The sequence below is a fragment of the Hemiscyllium ocellatum genome, chromosome 3 (assembly GCF_020745735.1).
Source record: "Hemiscyllium ocellatum isolate sHemOce1 chromosome 3, sHemOce1.pat.X.cur, whole genome shotgun sequence".
Classification (NCBI taxonomy): Eukaryota; Metazoa; Chordata; class Chondrichthyes; order Orectolobiformes; family Hemiscylliidae; genus Hemiscyllium; species Hemiscyllium ocellatum.
This window is the reverse complement of record NC_083403.1, coordinates 118928662-118947761: the sequence shown is the minus strand read 5'-3', so window position 1 is coordinate 118947761 and position 19100 is coordinate 118928662. Positions and strand designations below refer to the sequence as shown.

At 39.6% G+C, this 19100-nt stretch overlaps 1 protein-coding gene across 1 annotated transcript in view; it reads left to right on the top strand.

Moving 5' to 3' along the window:
- sh3yl1 (SH3 and SYLF domain containing 1) overlaps positions 1 to 19100 on the top strand; it is a 160400-nt gene that overhangs the window by 46625 nt on the left and 94675 nt on the right. The window contains exons 3-4 of the mRNA XM_060853081.1: positions 7359 to 7472; positions 10491 to 10555. Of these exons, the coding sequence (XP_060709064.1) occupies positions 7359 to 7472; positions 10491 to 10555 (179 nt within the window). The remainder of the gene's footprint in view (positions 1 to 7358; positions 7473 to 10490; positions 10556 to 19100) is intronic.

The following is a 19100-nucleotide window of genomic DNA, read 5'->3' as shown; positions in this document are numbered from 1 at the left end:
CACATCCCTGAACAATTCACCTAAACTTTGGATTGTGGGAGGAAACCGGAGCACTCGGGGAAGACCCACGCAGACATTGGGAGAATGTGCAAACTTCACACAGACAGTCGCCCAAGGCTGGAATTGAACCCAGGTGCCTGGCATTGTGAGGCAGCAGTGCTAACCACTGAGCCACCGTGCCGCCCTTGCAGTCTGATACAGATCAGCTGGTAAATTGGGAAGAGCAAAGGCAGATGAAATTTAATCCTAATAAGTGTGAGGTGATGCATTTTTGGAGGTCTAATAAAGGAAGTATATGCAATAAATTATAGTTCACTAGAGAATACTGAGGAACAAAGATCCCTGAAGGTGTCATCACAGGTAGAGAGAGTGCTGAAAAAGACATGTGGAGTGCTTGCCTTCATTAATCAGCAAATACATTTTGTGATGACTTTATAAAACATTGGTTTGGCCACAAAATGAATACAGTCTTCACTTATGGTTGCCAAATTATCAAAGTATATGTTTGCACTGGAGCATGTGCAGAGCACATTGAACAGGATGTTGCCTGGGTTGAAATGTTTCAGTTATGAGGAGAGACTGGACAGGCTGGGTTTGATCTCCTTGAAGCAAAGGAGGCTGAGTGAGTATACAAAATTGAGAGGTATAGGAGGGTAGATTGTGACAATCCTTTCCCCATGGGAGACATATCTAGGACCAGATGGCAGAGGTTTAAGGTGTGAAGTGATTTACGGAAGATATGAGAAAAAAGTTGAACATGCTGCCTGAGAGGGTGGTGGAAGCACCATTTTGCAACATTTAGGAAATATCTTGATAAGCACTTAAAATGGCAAGTGTAGTAGGCTACGGACCTAGTTCAGATATATGGCATTAGTGTCGTTTGGTGTTTATTGGTCACCTTAAGTAGTCTTCTACTGCCATTATACTCCTGCACGGATTCACTTGATCCCTGTTGTCTATACCTGACAAATGCTTCCTTCTTTTTCTTGACTAAAACCTTAATTTCTCTAGTCATCCCTATACCTACCAGCCTTGCCCCTCACCCTAACAAGAACAAATTCTCTGGACTCTATTGAAAGACTTCTCTATTATTTCATTATTCCATTATTAGTGACAATTATATATTATTCAATGGATACCTGAGATCTTCAATAACATTAGCTATAAGTGCGACATTAATTAAGTTCAGTGGATATCTTTTTTTACTGTAGCGCAACAGGTTATGCAACTATAAATGTGTATATTTTCAGAGTGAATGGAGAGTGTGCATGTGTAATTAAGCACTTTTTTTTGACCTACACTAAATGTCAATCAACTAAACATTTTCTCATGATCCAGAATTTGCTGAAGAAGGGTATCTCATGGTGTGGCCCATTCAACTTTAAACATGCACCTGTCAGCTCAAATAGTTTAATTTAAAGACAGGCAAATTTGGGGTTCGTGAAAATTTAAAACATTAAAAATCTGAATCCCAACACCAACTCACCCACTCCTGATTTTAGCTGAACCCTAATGGGTGCAATGGTTACATATTCCTCCCAAGAGATACATTGGAATTTAAAATACAATAGAAATTGTTTTGTGCCTCATTTGTATCCATAATTGATGACCTGAATTCTAACAGTGAGGTTTTCCCTGCCTTGAGAGATTCAGTAACATCAGGAAGGCAAACGCTGCCTGATGCATGAGGTGGAGATGCCGGTGTTGGACTGGGGTGTACAAAATTAGAAATCACACAACACCAGGTTATAGTCCACCAAGCTTATTTGTAAGCGCTAGCTTTCGGAGTGCTGCTCCTTCATCAGGTGGTTGTGGAGTATAAGATTGTAAGATACAGAATTTATAGCAAATGTTTACAGCGTGATGTAACTGAAATTATATGTTGAAAAAGAACTGGATTGTTTGTTCAGTCTCTCATCTTTTAGAATGACCATGTTGGTTTCAGTTCTTTCATATGTGAATCGCAAAACCTTTTTTTTTGGAAGTTACATTCTCAAGTGAATTAAAGAAGGCAGAGTGGTGGACAAGATCTATATTGACTTCAGCAAGGCGTTTGACAAGGTTCCTCATGGTAGACTAGTATGCAAGGTTAGTTTGCATGGAATACCAGGAGTACGAGCCATTTGGATACGGAACTGGCTGAAATGTAAAAGACAGAGGAGTTGCTTTTCAGACTAGAGGCCTGTGACCAACAGCGTGCCACAAGGATCAGTGCTAAGTCCATTCCTTTTTGTCATTTGTGGAAATGATTTGGATATCTACGTAGGCGATTTGATTAGTAAGTTTGCAGATGACACCAAACTTGATGGTATAGTGGGCAGCTAAGAAGGGTACCTCAGCGCAATGGGATCGTCATCAGATGGAGTTTAATTTAAATAAATGCGAAGTGCTGCATTTTGGAAAGGCAAGTCAGGACAAGACTTATATACTTAGTGGTAAGGTCCTGGGAGGTGTTGCTGAACAAAGAGACCTTGGAATGCAGATTCCTAGTTCCTTGAAAGTGGAGTCACAGGTAGGACAGTGAGGAATGCATGGTATGCTTGTCTTTATTGATCAGTGCATTGAGTATAGGTGTTAAGAGGTCATGTTGTGGGTGTACAGTTAACTGGTTAGACCAGTTTTGGAATACTGCATTCAGTTCTGTCTCCCGGCTATGGGAAGGATGTTGTGTAACTTGAAAGGGTTCAGAAAAGATTTATAAGAATCTTGCCAGGGTTGGAGGGTTTGAACTATGGCGAGAGGCTGAAAAGGCTGTGGCTGTTTTACCTAGAGCATTGGAAGCTGAGGGCTGACCCTGGGATGGGGGAGTCCAGAACTGGAGGGCATAGGTTTAAGATGAGAGGGGAAAGATATAAAAGGGACCTAAGGGGCAACTTTTCCAAGTAGAGGGTGGTGTATGTATGGAGTGAGCGGCCAAAGGAAACGTGGAGGCTGATATTATTATAGCATTTAAAAGGCATCTGGATGGTTATTTGAATAGGAAGGGATTAGAGGGATATGGGCCAAGTGCTGGCAAATGGGGCTAGAGTAATTTAGGATATCTGGTTGGCCTGGATGAGTTGGACTGAAGAGTCTGTTTCTAAGCTATACAACTCTATGATTCTATCTACCTTCCCCTCAATCGCTCCACTTGCTAATCTGCTGCTCTGGTTCCCAGCCCCCTGCCACTCTAAAAATCATACAATGCCAGATTATAGTCCAACAGGTTTATTTGAAAGTGCAAGCTTTTGGAATGCTGCTCCTTCGTTAGGTAACAAGTGGTACTTTCAAATAAACCTGTTGGACTATAATCTTGTGTTGTGTGATTTATAACTTTGGTCCACCCAGTCCAACATCGGCACCCTCACGTCACTCTACTTTAACCCCCCACCCCTACCCCGAGTAGCACTAGCAAACCTTCCTGTGAGGATATTGGTTCCCCTCCAGTTTAGGTACAACATGTCCCTATTGTAGGGGTCATCCCTGTTGCAGAAGAGGTCCCAATGATCCAACAACCTTAAACCCTGTCCCGTGCACCTGCTCCTTATGCACAAATTCATCTGCCCTATCTTTCTATTCTTTGCCTCATGAACATGTGGCTCTGGTCATAACCCAGAGATTACTACCCTCAAAATCCTAACAGTCAGAGAACATGGGTTTGACTCTCACCATGGCAGATGGTAAAATATGAATTTAATAATTAACTAGAATTAAAAGCTATGTAGCTATGATGTTGCAAAAGCCTTCCCGATTCATTATAAAGTCATACAGCACAGAAACAGACCCTTCAGTCTAACCAGTCCATGCCGAACATAATCCCAAACTAAACTAATCCCACCTGCCTGCTTCTGGCTCATATCTGTCCGAATCTTTCCTATTCATGTAGTTATCCAAATGTCTTTTTGTAATTGTACCTACATCCACCACTTCCTCAGGAAGTTCATTCCACATGCCAACCAACCCTCTGTGTAAAAAATCTGCCTGTCATGTGTTTTATTAAATCTCTCTCTTCTCACCTTAAAAATGTCCCCTTTAGTCTTGAAATCCTCCATCCTAGGGAAAAGACAACTATCATTAACTCTATCTATACCCCTTATTATTTTATAAATTTCTATAAGGTTGCCTCTCAACCTCCTGTGCTCCAGTGGAATAAGTCCCGCTTATCCAGCCTTTCTTTATAACTCCAACCTTCCATACCCGGAAACATCCTGGTAAATCACTTCTGAACCCTCTCCAGCTAAATAATATTCCTCATATAACTTGACAACCAGAACTGGACACAGTATTTCAAAAGAGGCCTCACCAATGTCCTGTACAACCTCAACATGACACCAAAACTCCGACTAAGCAAATGACTAAGCAGCAGAGGCAAATGTACCAAACTTCTTTTAACTACCTTGTCTCTATGTGATGTAAATTTCAAAGCATTATGCACCTGAACCCTTTGGTATCTCTGTTCCAAAACATTAGCCAAGGCTCTACCTTGATTATATAAGCTCTACCCTTATTTGCTGTACCAAAATGCAATACTTTGCACTTATCCAGATTGAATTCTGTCTGCCATTTTTCAGCCCATTGACCCATTTGATCAAGGTCCCTTTGTAATCCTAGAAAACTTTCACTGTCTACTGTGCCACCAATTTTGGTTTTGTCCACAAACTTACTAACCATGGCTTCTATATTCTCATCCAAATAATTTTCATAAATGACAAACAGAAGACTACCCAGAACTGATCCCTGTGGAATGTTGCTGGTGACAGGCCTCCAGTCTGAAAAGCAACCTTCCACCACCACTCTCTGTTTCATGTTGTTATGCCAGTTATGTATCTAAATGGCAAGCTTACCCCAAATCCCATGTAACCTAACTTTACTAATTAGTCTAAATTGCTGACCATTATTGAATGCCCTTTAAGGATGAAATCTGCTATCCATATTTGATCTGGCCTACATTTGACTTCAGCCACAGCCAGTTTGGTTGACTGTCAACTGCCCTGTAATGGCCCACTCAGTTATATCGAATCAGTACAAAATCTAAACAAAGGAAAGCTGATGGACCTCTTGAGAACCAGAAACAACAGCAACAAAAAAACATTCTATCGATCCGACAAAGTTGTCCTTACTATTCTTTGGGCCTTGTGCCAAAATTAGGACAACTGTCCCACAGAATACTCCAGCAACCACCTGCCATAGTCATTCTCAGGTAATCATACCTTCCAGACAATGCTTCAGATAGAGTTCAGCAGAGGTAGCAGCAAAGTGGTATATAGAGTTGGGAAGGATTTATCCTCCGATTTCTCAACATTGTCTCTGCACATCATGATATTTCATAGCATCAGGTCAAACATGGGCAAGGAAACCTCCAGATCAGGCATACTTAAAAATGAGGTATGAACGTGTTGAAGTTATAACACATGTGCCAAACAACAGAAGTAGCATGCAATCGACAGGGCTAAGCAATGCACACTAATGGATTAGATACAATCCTGCTGTGCTGCATTCATAGTTGTGAATGGTAGAAAAATTAAACAACCAACACGAGGTGGAGTTGTACATATATCCCCATCCTTAATGATGGCAGAGTCTGACCCATAAATACAAGTTAAGGGTGAATTATTTTTCTTAATCCACAGGCAAAAATGTTGAGCTGACGATCTGTCTGGATCTCCTTCTCAGGTCACTAGCATCACAGGTGCCTGTTTACAACCAATTCAGTTGGATCCATGTAATGTCAAGAAATGGCTGAAGACGATGTATATTACAAAGACCCTGACAACATTCTGCCAATAATACTGAAGACTTGTGCTCCAGAACCAGCTGCACCCATGGCTAAACTGTTTCAGTACATTTGCAGCACTGGCATCTACTCCGTCATGCAGAAAGCTGGCCACGTATTCAACCTAGCCAACTATTCACATACTTTTGATTATCAGCAGAGTTTAGTAAGGGGATGTCGACAGTGCTATTAAGTGGCACTTGCAAAAGAATAATATGCTCACTGATGATCAGTTTGGTTTCCACCAGAACCACTTGAGTCTTGACTTAATCACAGCTTTGGTCCAATATAGGCAAAAGAGCTGAATTCAACAGTTGGAGTAAGAATGATTCCCTTGATATGAAGGCAGCATTTGTTTGAATAAAGCATCGAGGAAACCTCTCAAAGCTGGAGTCAGTGGGAATCAAAGGGTACATTCTCCCCTGATTAGAGTCATAACTAGAAAAGAGGCCAGTCACCTCATCTCACGGGCTCCTCTTCAGAAATTCCTTAATGTCCTAGGAACCTTGAGAACATCCATGTTGTGCTGGTAATTGCCTCAGACAAGTGCCAGGCAATGACCACCTTCAACAAGGTTGAATCTGACCATCGCTGATTGAAGTTCAGTGCCATTTCCATCGCTAAAATTTGCCCCGTCAACATCCAAGGGATTACCATTGATCAGAAACAGAACTGGACTAGCCATATAAATATTGTGATTACAAGAGCAGGTCAGAGACTGGGAATTCAGCAACAAGTAACTCACCTCATGTTTCTCTATTGCATGTTGCCCACTACAAGGCTCAAATTAGGAGTGTGATGTAATAAACTGTGCATGCCATGTATGGATGCAGCTCCAGCAACAGTCAAGAAACTTCACACCAACCAGGATTAAGCAGCTTGTTTGAATTGACACTCCATCCACTGCCTTGAAAATTCACATGAATTACCCTGGAATATTGATGCACAGCGATAGCAAGTGCACCATCTGAAAGATGTACTGCAGCAACTCACCAAAGCTCCTTTGACAGCACTTTCCAAACCTTCATCCTGTAACACCTAGAATGACAAGTATAGTGGATATATGGAAACACAACCATCTGCAAGCTTCCCTCTGAGTGCCCCATCATCCTGACTTGGAAAAAAATCACTGTTCCTTGCTGTTACTGGGCTGAAACCATAGAATTCCCTTCCTGACAGCACTGTGGGTGTTCCTACGCCCTAATGACTGCAGTAGTTGAAGAAGGCAGCTCGCCAAAACTTTCTCCAGATTTATTAGTGACATGCAATAATTGCTGGACTAACCAGTGATACCCATATTCTCTCGAAAGAATAAGAAGCAAAATATTTTAAAGAAGACCAGAAAATAAATACGGTTACAATTTTTGTTCTGCTTCACCCTCCGTTCTCAAGATGGAAAGAGACTGTTATGAATTATCTATTAATTCAAGAATCTTTCTCTGTTATGCAGTCAACTTTTGCTGTTAATCCTTGCGTTCCTAAAGGATGAGAGTGCTTACACGATAAGTTTAACAATTATTCAAGAAATAGATTTGTTAAAGTTGTTATTTATTTGATGATGTAATATATTTATTCGTTCACACGTTATTTTCTGTTAATTTTAAAGCTCACGTGATAGCTAAAGCACAAGGACTTGCAATCATCTCGGTGATTAAAGCTGGATTTTTAGTAACTGCTCGTGGAGGCAGTGGAATTGTATTGAGTCGCCTGCCAGATGGAAGTAAGAAAAAGATAATGCTTTTTATCTTAAAATACATATGATTTTTGTTCATCTTTTAATGTATAAGAAAAATGACTGCAACATCCACTTACAAAGTACAGCTGTGTTTTTAAACACATAATAAAATTTAATACTGTTGTCATAATGTCAGGCCTGGAAATAATATCCAAAGTTTGTGAGAAGATTTGTAGCTCGGGTGCTTGTTGTTGTGGTTCTGTTCGCCGAGCTGAGAGTTTGTGTTGCAGACAAGCAATCTGAATTCGACTGGGACAAGACTTCTATTATAGGACAAGCCAAACAGAGAACAGCCAGGGAATTCCTAGAGGTATGGCACTCATCCACAGATTCAATAAATAAGCACATCGACTTGGACCCAATATACCGACCACTGCAACGGACAGCTGGAACTGACAACCGGAAGCGGCAGATTCAAACCACTACAAATGCCAGAGGAAAGATCACAGAAACGCTTCACAGGAAGCTCCCAAGGACTGAGGATGTCACCTAGACAGGGGACGAAACGTCTGCAACACAAATTCCCAGCTTGGCAAACAGAACCACAACAATAATATCCAAAATGCCTACTTAGTCCCATCAAACTGGTTGTCTGAGAGAATACTGTAGCTTGGAACATTATTTTATCATCACCTTCCAGTTTTGATGTTGACTCACAGTTCCAAAGAGGAATGTCAAAGCAGTAGTTCAACAACCTTCTATCTCATTGTTGTTAAGGTTTATCTTTTGTTGAACAACAGTATGAGTGCAGTAGCATTGCTGCTATCTGAGATCATTTGGCAGTCATTGGTGGAGTAGTCACATGTCCAATGTTGAATTGCATTGTACCAGGACTCATTTTTTCATACTTAGTCCTATAGTGATACAGCATGGAAACAGACCCTTCAGTCTAACCAGTCCAAGCTGTCCATAATCCCAACCTAAACTAGTCCCACCTTCCTGCTCCTGGCCCATATTCTTCCAAATCTTTCCTATCTATCCCAATATCTTTTAAATATTGTAATTATATCCATATTCACCACTCGCTCAGGAAGTTCATTCCACAGGTGAACCCACGCTGTCTAAAAAAAATCTGCCCCCATGTCTTTTTTAAATCTCTCTCTCCTCTCACCTTAAATTGTTGCACCTTAATCTTGAAAACCCAATCCTATCTGTCTCATTATTTTATAAACATCTATCACATCACCTCGCAATCTCTGACACTCTAGTGGAAAAAGTCCCAGCCTATCCAGCCTTTCTTTATAACTCAAACCTTCCATACCCAGCAACATCCTGGTAAATCTCTTCTGAACCCTCTCCAGCTTGATAATATCCTTCCTAAAACTGGGCAACCAGAACTAGGCACAGTATTCCAGAAGAGGCCTCACCAATGTCCTATACAACCTCAACATGACTTCCCAAATCCTACACTGAGAGGACTGAGCAATGAAAGCAGGTATATAAAATGCCTTTTTCACCATTCTGTCCGTATCTGATGCAAACATCAAAGAAATCTGGACATGCACCCTGAGGTCCTTCTGTTCTACAGCATTACCCAAGGCCCTGCCATTAATTATGTAAGTCCTACCCTTATTTGTTGTACCAAAATGAAATGCCTCATATTTATACAGATTGAACTCCATCTGCCATTTTTCAGCCCATGGACCCATTTGATCAAGATCCCTTTGTAATCTTTGAAAACCTTCTTTACTGTCTACAATGCCACCAACTTTGGTATCATCTGCAAACTTACTAACTATGCCTTTATATTCTCATCCAAATCATTTATATAAATGACAAACAAAAGACAACCCAGAACCAATCCCTGTGGAACACCACTGATGACAGGCCTCCAGTTCAAAAAATAAACCTCCACCATTATTCCTTGTCTCTTGCCATTAAGCCAATTATGTTTCCAATTGTCAAGCTCACTCTGAATCCCATGTGACCTAACTTTACTAATTAATCTACCATGCGGAACCTTGTCAAAGACTTTACTAAAATCCAAATAAACAATGTCTAATTTCCTGAAAAAATTCAATCAAGCTTATGAGATACCGTTTCCCTCACAGAAAACCATGCTCATTATCCCTAATTAATTTTTGCTTCTCTAAACATCCATAAATCCTATTTTTTGTAATCGCCTCCAGCAATTTACCCACAACCAAGGTCAGACTCACAGGTCTATAGTTCCCTGGTTTCTTCTTACACCCTTTCTAAAAGCAAAGGTACAACGTTAGCCACCCTCCAGTCATCAGGCCCCTCACCCAGAGGTATAGGTGATGCAACTTATACTTTGCAACTCAAATGCATTCTGTGCATGTGTAAAGCTTCCTTTTTAAATAAAATGCTAATTAGTCAGAAAAAGGTTTGCTTCCTTTCAGAGTCTGGTTTTCAATTTAAACAGGAAATAACAACCATCATTTTGTCCCACTGCCCAGTAACTGACCTTGGCATTTAAGATAAATATTAAGTGGGAAAGATGACCAAAGGCCAGTGTTTCAGTTTGTATTATATATCTGAAATACTTATCACATTTTTATAATGTGAAGTTGCTAGTGTTGCACGGGGGTGGAGGAAGTCAGAAGCCACATGATACCAGGTTATAATGATCCAACAAGTTTATTTAAAATCACAAGCTTTCGGAGCGCTGCTCCTTCATCAGGTGAAGGAGCAGTACTACGAAAGCTTGTGATTTCAAATAAACCTGCTGGCCGATAACCTAGTGTTATCTGACTTCTCACATTTTTATAGACAGCAAAATTTGTTTCTCTGCTTTATAATGATCTTTACAATGGTATTGATACATGCTTTCAGCACTTCAGCAATAAAGTTGCTTAAATGTAGTTTTCGCATTGGACTAGTTACTGGAAGAATTTTTTAGATCTGAACCCCAAAGCTGACTCAGGCAAATTGATTCAGGATTGAAAATGAGTAACAGAAAATTACTTCTTTTAGCTCAAACAATCATTATTTTACCTTACTCCTGACTAAGATGTTTGAGTTTATATTTGGTTCATACAGGGTGGTCTGCTCCTTCAGCAATTGGCATTGCTGGACTTGGTGGGGGTTTTGAGATTGGAATTGAGGTAAGTTGCTATTTTTAAAACCTTGTTTGCATAATATTGCACTCATAACATGTAGCATTTTTTTTCCCTGTTAAAGTCAAATCATATTTTCTTTAACAAACCTTGCTCCTTGTATTTCTTCTCAAAAAATGCAGTGCAAATAAAGATTATCCTTGTATTGTAATTTGATTGTACATGTTCCAGGTATATTTGATGTCCACATTTCATGTTTCTCCTTCCATAGATACAATTGTCAAAGTCCTTTGCAGTTCTTAAAATTTCTATATCGTTAATGTTGCTTTGTGTCCGTTTTAATATCATTCACTTTTTTCAGTTTCATGCTCTCTGTACTAGAAGCATGTGGATGCATGTAATTTATTGAGTTCTGTTTGTAACTTAAGCAAATTAAGCATATCAGAATCTGAACCACCTTTGTAAGTGTGCAATCCTCATCAAGCACAAAACAAATTGACCCTTAAAGCTCCATCTGTCATACTCACTTAAATTCTGATTTTGCCATAAATTTTTAAATGTATATCAGATTTTGTTGGTGCTATTCTTTGAATTTGTTTTCAAAATGTATTTAAAGGACAGCAGAAACCTCTGAATTGAACTTATAAGCATTCTAGCATTTAAAAATTGACTTCTTGCCTCAGTAACTTCATGTTTTCTTTAGGCGTTCACCAAATTTGGTAAAGGAACTTATCTTCATTCTTATTTCGTTTTGCTAATAAGTGACCCGGAGACTGCTCTTGGTTGTGTGTTTATACATTGATAAATACAGATCGTCAGCTATTTAAAATTTTTAAAACTAGTTTTAATCAAGTTTCAGCCACTGTATTTGCTTCAAATAAGTAAACTATAGGGAAGCATTTCTCCTATATGATTGACAGCCTTACCTTTTTAAGCAGGCTCAAATTGCACTGTTTTAAAAGTTACATAACTAAGATTGTTCTCATCTCATTTTCAAGCTGCAGCAAATAAGCTGCAGAGCTTGTTTTCTGTTAGTACTGATGGTTTTTACTACTTTATATGTCTTTTTAATGTTTTCCTGTTCTTGGGCTATTTCAGTGATTTCCTTTTTTTTGTATCAGCAGTTTTCAGAGATCATAATCCTGATGAAGTTTAATCATTTTGAGCTCTTCATTTATGCTGTACATACTACTTGGAATAATTTGTGATTTTGAATATAATCAGTATATTCTGTCTTCCAGATAAGATTTTAATAGATTTGTTATTGAACAATAATACTGCAAGTTTAAATATTTTAAATTTTTGTAATTTTAATGTTTTGCTCATTCAATTTACATTTCTATTGGATTCAAATGTGTACCTCTGAGCAGATGTTGCCCCCAAAAGTGTTAATTATGGATCAGTGGTAGCACTGTTGTGCTAGCCAATTCAGGTTACGGTCCAGAGACCAAAGATTTGAGCACACACTTTACACTGACTCTCCAGTTCTGTTTCGGGAAGCGCCGTCTTTCAGACGTTACATCAAAGCCACATCGATCCTCTTAATTGAAATTAAGAGATTTCACAGCATTGTTTGAAGTTCATGGGACTGTGGTGTCTTGTCTAATATTGTTTCCTTAATCAATGTCTCATGCAGTATTTGGAACCTCACGTAAAATAAATTGGCTGTAGTCTATTCTACAATTCAATCGCGACTACACTATAATCAAAATACTATATTTGCTTAGGTGCAAAGCACTTCAGGGCATCCTGAGGTTATAAAAGGTCCTATAAAACTGCATCTTGAAGACATGCAGTTCTATTTTGACAATTTGATGTTTTACAAAGTTCAGTGATAGAAAGTTTAACAACTACATTGACTTTCTGTAAGTACTTATAGAAATAACTGTAATCTTGCAACACCAGTACTCTTTTCAGTTTGGCATGTAAAAGATGGGTTATACTTTTATATGCTAATGTAAATTAAAATTTGAATAAACTTTCCAACTGCTGTTGAGTTCTAATTATATTACATTTAATATTTTTTATTCATTTGTGGGACATGGGTATTGCTGGCTGGCCAGCATTTATTGCCCATCGTAGGTGCCCTTCAGGAGGTGGTGATGAGCTGTCTTCTTAAACTGCTACAGTTCACGAGCTGTCAATTGACCTACAATCCCGTTAGGGAGGGAATTCCAAGGTTTTGACCCAGTGACAGTGAAGGAAAGGCGATATATTTCCAAGTCAGAATGATGAATGAGTTGGAAAGGAATTTGCAGGTGTTGGTGTTCCCATGTATCTGCTGCCCTATCTTTCTAGACGGAAATGATATTCTAAAGTCGATACTGAATCAGAAATCCTTTCAAGTAAAGTTTTAGGACTAAAAGATGTTGGTTGAATTAAATTGTGGAGTTGAGCCCATAACAATATCAGCCATGATCTTATTGAATAGGGGAACTAGTTCAAGGGGCTATAAGGCTAACTCCTCTTCCTAAGTCATGTGATGGAAATAGCAAATTCCCATTTACCATTTAAAGGCTGTTAATTTTAAATTATGGTTGACATGAGAAAATTTAGCAACAAAATCATATTATTCTTTTGACCGAATTACTTTAATCAATAAGGAGCTGTTGAACTAAAACATTTTAATTTTTTTTCCATTTGAATCTAACCATTAGCATTAACAGACGTATATGGATTTTGAGTTTGGGATCATTGCAGTTTAACCATTTTGCACAAACCAGTTGGCAACCAAATAATTGGTTTCCATGAGCATTATTTTGATTGATTGCAAGGATTCTGCTTTGTAATTTTTGGCATTTATCTTTGGGATTTCTTGCTGATAACATGTTGTTTATGTTCTAGTATAAGTCACATAATTCTGGTTGATGTGATAAAGAAGCAGTTGGATTATCAAGGTTCATAGTTCTATTCCTGTCTTAATAACAGTGAAGTTAATAGTTCACACCTTACATTATAGTGGAACTGACTTTCCACATTATCTATGAAATTGTGACATGACTGCCTTGACCAGTGCCAAAAATCTGCTTAACTGTTCTCCAACAAGCATTACAATTTTTCACAGCAATCATTTAATGAATTAGACTAATTTTACCTTTGCAGTTGTGTGAAGTTAGGTTTTCTGTCCTTTCAGTCAGTGACCTTACTCATACCAAAATATTACCAATTCTAGCTAATCCTCCAGAAATAATAAAACACACTTGTAAACTGGTGGAAGCATTTCACTAAATGAGTGGGTATGTCATAGAATCATACAGTGCAGAAGAGGCCCTTTGGCCCATTGAGTCTGTACTGCCAAAAATACTCTGATATCCACACTAATCCCACTTTCCTGCTCTAGGTCCATAGTCTTGAATATTATGAAAGTTCAATATATTTCATTTGTTCATGGAATGTGGGCCATGGTAGTAATGTCTGCATTTTTATTGCTTATCCCCAATTTCCCCCAAAGTAGATGGTGGTGAGTGCCTACTTGAATTGCTGCAATCCTTGGGATTTAGGTATATATACAGTGCTGCTAGGAAAGAAATTTCAGAAACAGTGGTAGAAGAACAGTATAGTTCCAAGTTGAGATGACATGGGGCGTGTGGGGGATATTGCAGCTCTTGGTGTTTCTGTGCATCTGCTGCCCATATCCTTCCAGGTGGTAGAGGTCACATATTTAGAAAGTATTATCCAATGAGCCTTAATGAGTTACTGCAGAGCATCTTAAGGATGGTATATCCTACTGCTGCTGCTCATCTGTATTGAAGGGTATGGATGTTGAAGGTAGTGGATGGAGTCCCAATCAAGTGTGCTGTTTTATCGTGGATGGTATCTAGCTGCTTGGGTGTTGCTGGATCTAATAGCAATCACATAGACATGGCTGCAGGAGGACAATGATTGGGACCTTACTATCAAAGGGTAGATGACTTTTGCGAAGAGCAGTAAACTAAGAAGTGGTGGAGAGGTGGCTCTGTTAATCAGTTATTTTATTGGGAAAATAGAGAGGTACAATCTAAATTCAGAAATCCAAGATATGTGCATTAAGATTAAAAATGATTAAGGCAAGAAGTAACTTGTGGGAGTGGTGTGCAGACTTCTTAACAGTAACCAAAATAATGGGAGTTTGTCAGAAAGTTATGGAGATAATTATGGGAATAAACTGGTAAATTAAGTTCGTGGATAGGCCAGGAGAGATGCAGTGGCAGAGATTCAAGGGGATATTTAAGAGTACATTGTTCAACAAGAAAGAAAAGTTCTAAGGGAAGGAATCATCATCTGTGTTTAATTTAATTCAAAAAATTCACAAAACATGCTAATCACCGTGTCATGACCACACCAAACATGTCCACAAAGTGGTTCCTGAGGTGCAATTTTATGTAGCTTTTTTTTTCTCCTTTTTAATTTCTTGGAATGTCCTAAATTATAGATAGCAGCAAAGCTTTAGGTTTAAACAAGATCAGGGTTAGTTTACTGAAAGTTACCAAGTTAAAAATGTATTAGATAAAATGCAGATACAAATATTCAGTGTAGATATAGATACAAGATACAAATAAGATAGGACTAAGACCAGATAGTTATCATTGCAGACAAATTACTTGCTTGAACATTCCCTTTCTAAATTGCAAGGTGAAGAAAACCTTTCCAATTAAGCTGTAATGATTTACAATAATTGAATTATTGGAGGCTTCTCTTACAGGTGGACTGAACAGAACTAATTCCTGGATAGAGTAAATGGTCATGTTATATTTCTTTATGGCACTGTGGTTTGTGGCCCTTGATAGCCTGGTTCCATGCAGCAATACTTAGTGTTCTGTTTAAAATGTGTCTCAGTATATCACATATTGATCAAAACTTAAGATGGTTATGTTAATTTATCATTCTTTTACAAAGCAAAGTCAGTTATACTGGAGTTCCTTGTGGGTTTCCTTAAAACCTCCTTTTTCTTTAGCTTTGAATTCTCACATTTTGAGGAGGCCCTTTCATTTTTCAAAGTTTGAGCATATTCTAAATTTTTTTCTTTTGTGGTTGATGGGTCAACGTATGTTTTCCTTTTTTGCTGAAGGGAATCAAAAATGGACAATTATTTGACTCTTGTCCTTTTAGCCGCGTTGTGTCTATTTAAAGAGCTTAAACAGTTCTTTTTTGGAAAATACATAAAATAATTAGACTGTCATGACACAATGAATGAAAAAAATGTAAATTCTGCTTTGAGTTTTCTTTAATGTTTATTCAGCAAAGATGTTTGTTTCCCTTCACAGCTGATGTTTATGCCCTTGTCAAGAGGGCTGTATGAGAATTCTATTTCTTTTGCCAAAGATGTCAAAACAGTTAAACCTCTAGAGATTTTGATAGTGTTTTACCAGCCAAAGTAACTAAGCAGCAATTTATACTCCGTATAAAGCACTGTGTTTGCAGATCCCACCCCCACCCCACAACTACCACCATCTTAATATTTGCTACAAGTATTGATGTTGCCCAAAATACAAGAACTTATTATCTTTGGACCTATGTCCATATCACCTGACATATCAAATTCCAAACCAAGAATCTCAATTAGTTTCATTTGACCTCTGTGTGTGAGACTCTCAAGATAGAGAGATTCACAGATTATTTATCACAAGTGATTTGGACAGTTTGAACTCTGGTTGGCTTGCTAAAGAAAGCAGAAAATGGTAAATACAAGAACCTCTATTTAGGAAAGCAGAGGTTGTGTTCTGTCTCAGTTGCCACTCACACACATTTCTCATAAATTAAATGGTGAAGGCTAGGTTCCCATGTATAAAATTTGTTGATGGAAACAGTTAAGTGATGTGAACAAAGCATTCATAGGTCAATTAGATATACCTGTATAGAATAATGAGTAGAAGATGAACCAAATGTAACATAGTTTAACTCAAAATTCAATAAGAAACCTGATGGCAGGTGGTTGTTCACTGAAAAATGTAATAGATTTATATATAAATTTTTACTGAAAACATTCTGTTGGTTTCATATTGACCCCACTCATCCTCCGACCGCCATATTCAAATTCTGTGCCAAAATGAAGACCAGAAGACTGTTTTAAACAAACTGTGAATAAAAAAAACTTGTCGCAAAATAGGTCAAAAAACAAAATTAAGACTTAAAAGAATTGTTTCCATCTTACAAACTAGCAGATATTTCTCCAATGACTGAATGAAAATTGAATAAGATATATTATAAAATTGCTTCCACGGTGTCTGAATGGATGAAAAAGTGGATCTTTCACTGCTGCATTACTGACTTGTTGGAAATCCTGTGATCAGACTATTTTGAGTATTTTGAATAATTATCGTAAGTGCCGCTGAGGGTAAACTATGGATGAGGAGAAAATTCACTGCACCATACTAAGATCATTTCTATGAGGACAGAGGTCAAAATATTGAAAAAGATGAGGATCAATCTTGTATCAATTTGGGCAATGCAACCCAATGTAACCAAAGGGCATTTTATCGTTGAGGTCTTGAAATAACTCCACAGAAGTCGGTATCCTGTCACCAAGATACATGTGTTTATTTGCATGTGGAAGATCCTTGGCATTTGTCCAGCTCCCTCAGAGCCAGCTGTCAGAGTGTCAGAATTTCTGACACTCCCCTTTTTATCTGTCATCCAGGGCTCCCTGATTGGACTAGACTAACAGTTCCAATCGGGCAGCATCCAAGTAGCAGGAGAATCGACGTTCGGGCAAGAGCCCTCCATCAGGAATGTGGTGAGGGAGAAGGTAATAGGTCGGGGGGGAGTGATAGACAGGTCAGGAGGGCAGTGCTGAGTTGCAGGCTTGGGACTGGGATAATGTGGGGGAGGGGAAATGAGGAAGCTGTTGAATTCCACATTTACCTCTGGGGTTGCAAGGTCCCAAGGCAGAATATTCCTCCAGGCATCAGATGGTAACAATTTGGCAGTGGAGGAGGCCTAGGACCTGCATGTCCTTGACTGAGTGGGAGGGGAAGTTGAAGTGTTCAGCCACGGGGTGGTGGGGTTGGTGGTGCGCGTGTCTCAGCGAAATTCTCTGAAACGATCGCAATAAGGCATCCTGTCTCCCCGATGGAGCGGAGACCACATCAGATGCAATGGATGCAGTAGATGACATTGGTAGAGGTACGGGTATATTGCTGACGGATATGGAAGGATCCCTTGGTGCCTTAGACTGAGATGAGAGGAGTGGTGGGGGCGCAGGTTTTGCACTTCCTACTGTGGCAGGGAAAGGTGCCATGAGTGTGGTGTGGGCTGGTAGGGGCGTGGACCTGACAGTGGAGTTGCGGAGGGACTGGGGTGTGGAGGGAAGTATACCTTTGGTGGAGTCCATTTGGAGGTGGCAGAAGTGGCAGAGGATGATGTGATGTATGCAGAGGTCCTTCATATGATCCACATACGTATCAGATTGGAACAAGTAGATTCTGTTGGACAATGAGCATATATTTACAAACATGAGCAATAATAAACAATGAAATGTCTTCCATTCCAGCAATGTTCCTTTAAAAGTTTTTTCTTCTTCCTTTTCCTCCCATCACATCTTATTGCAGTTCCAGCCTCTGCAGCTGCAGTGGAGAGAGCCTGCAGTCCATTGGAGGCCACTGGTCTTGGTGTTCTGCTCAGGCGATCCTGGGGATGTTTTTGTTTAGAGGACACATGTGTCTTAAGTTTATTCTGCCCAGAGACAGATGAATATTCCTCAGCTTGGCTTTGAGTGTTGAAGGTGACAGCCAGGTGTAGGTCGACATCTGGCCACTTATGAGGTGTCCTGAAAGGAGACTTCTAGGATGACTTGTATGTGATTCCTCGTCCTGCTGTATGCCAACTGGCAGTGTCCTGTTCCTTGTGAAGCAGTGAAATTGGAGTGAGCTCAGTGTTCCCTGCCCCACTGTTACCTTGCTATGGGTGCTGAACACCAATAATTAGGGTAATGGAGTGCAAGTTCATTTGCATATCCAGAGGGTTTAGATAAATTAGATTGCTTACAGTGTGGAAACAGGCCCTTTGGTCCAACAAGTCCACACCGACCCTCCGAAGAGAAACCCACCCAGACTCATTCCCCTACATTTACCCCTTCACCTAACACTACGGGCAATTTAGCATGGCCAGTACACCTAACCTGCACATTTTTGGACTATGGGACGAAACCGGAGAAAACCCACGCAGACACGGGGAGAATGTGCAAACTCCACACAGACGTTTGCCTGAGGCGTGAATTGAACCCAGGTCTCTGGTGCTGTGAGACAGCAGTGCTCACCACTGTGCCACCGTGGCTGGACATTGCATTCCACAGCAGCTGTCAACCTGTCTGAAAAGGTAGCCAAAAATTTGCATGCCTGAGGCAACAGAGTATCCATAGCATTAGAACAATCCTGCTACTGTGTACCATGATGTCCATTGCCTTGTGCTCCAACATCTGCTTGCGCATTTTGATGAAGTCCCTAATTGTTGATACCACTGAGTCCTCTCTTGCCTGGGGCTGAGAAGGTGCCTGGTCTCTGGCAGTCCTGCATATGCCAGAGGCCCAGAACATTTCTTCTTTATCCAGCTGAGAAGAGGTGACAGTGATGTGTTCATCAGCAGATGCTCCCGATTCTAATCTAGATAAAATAATCGA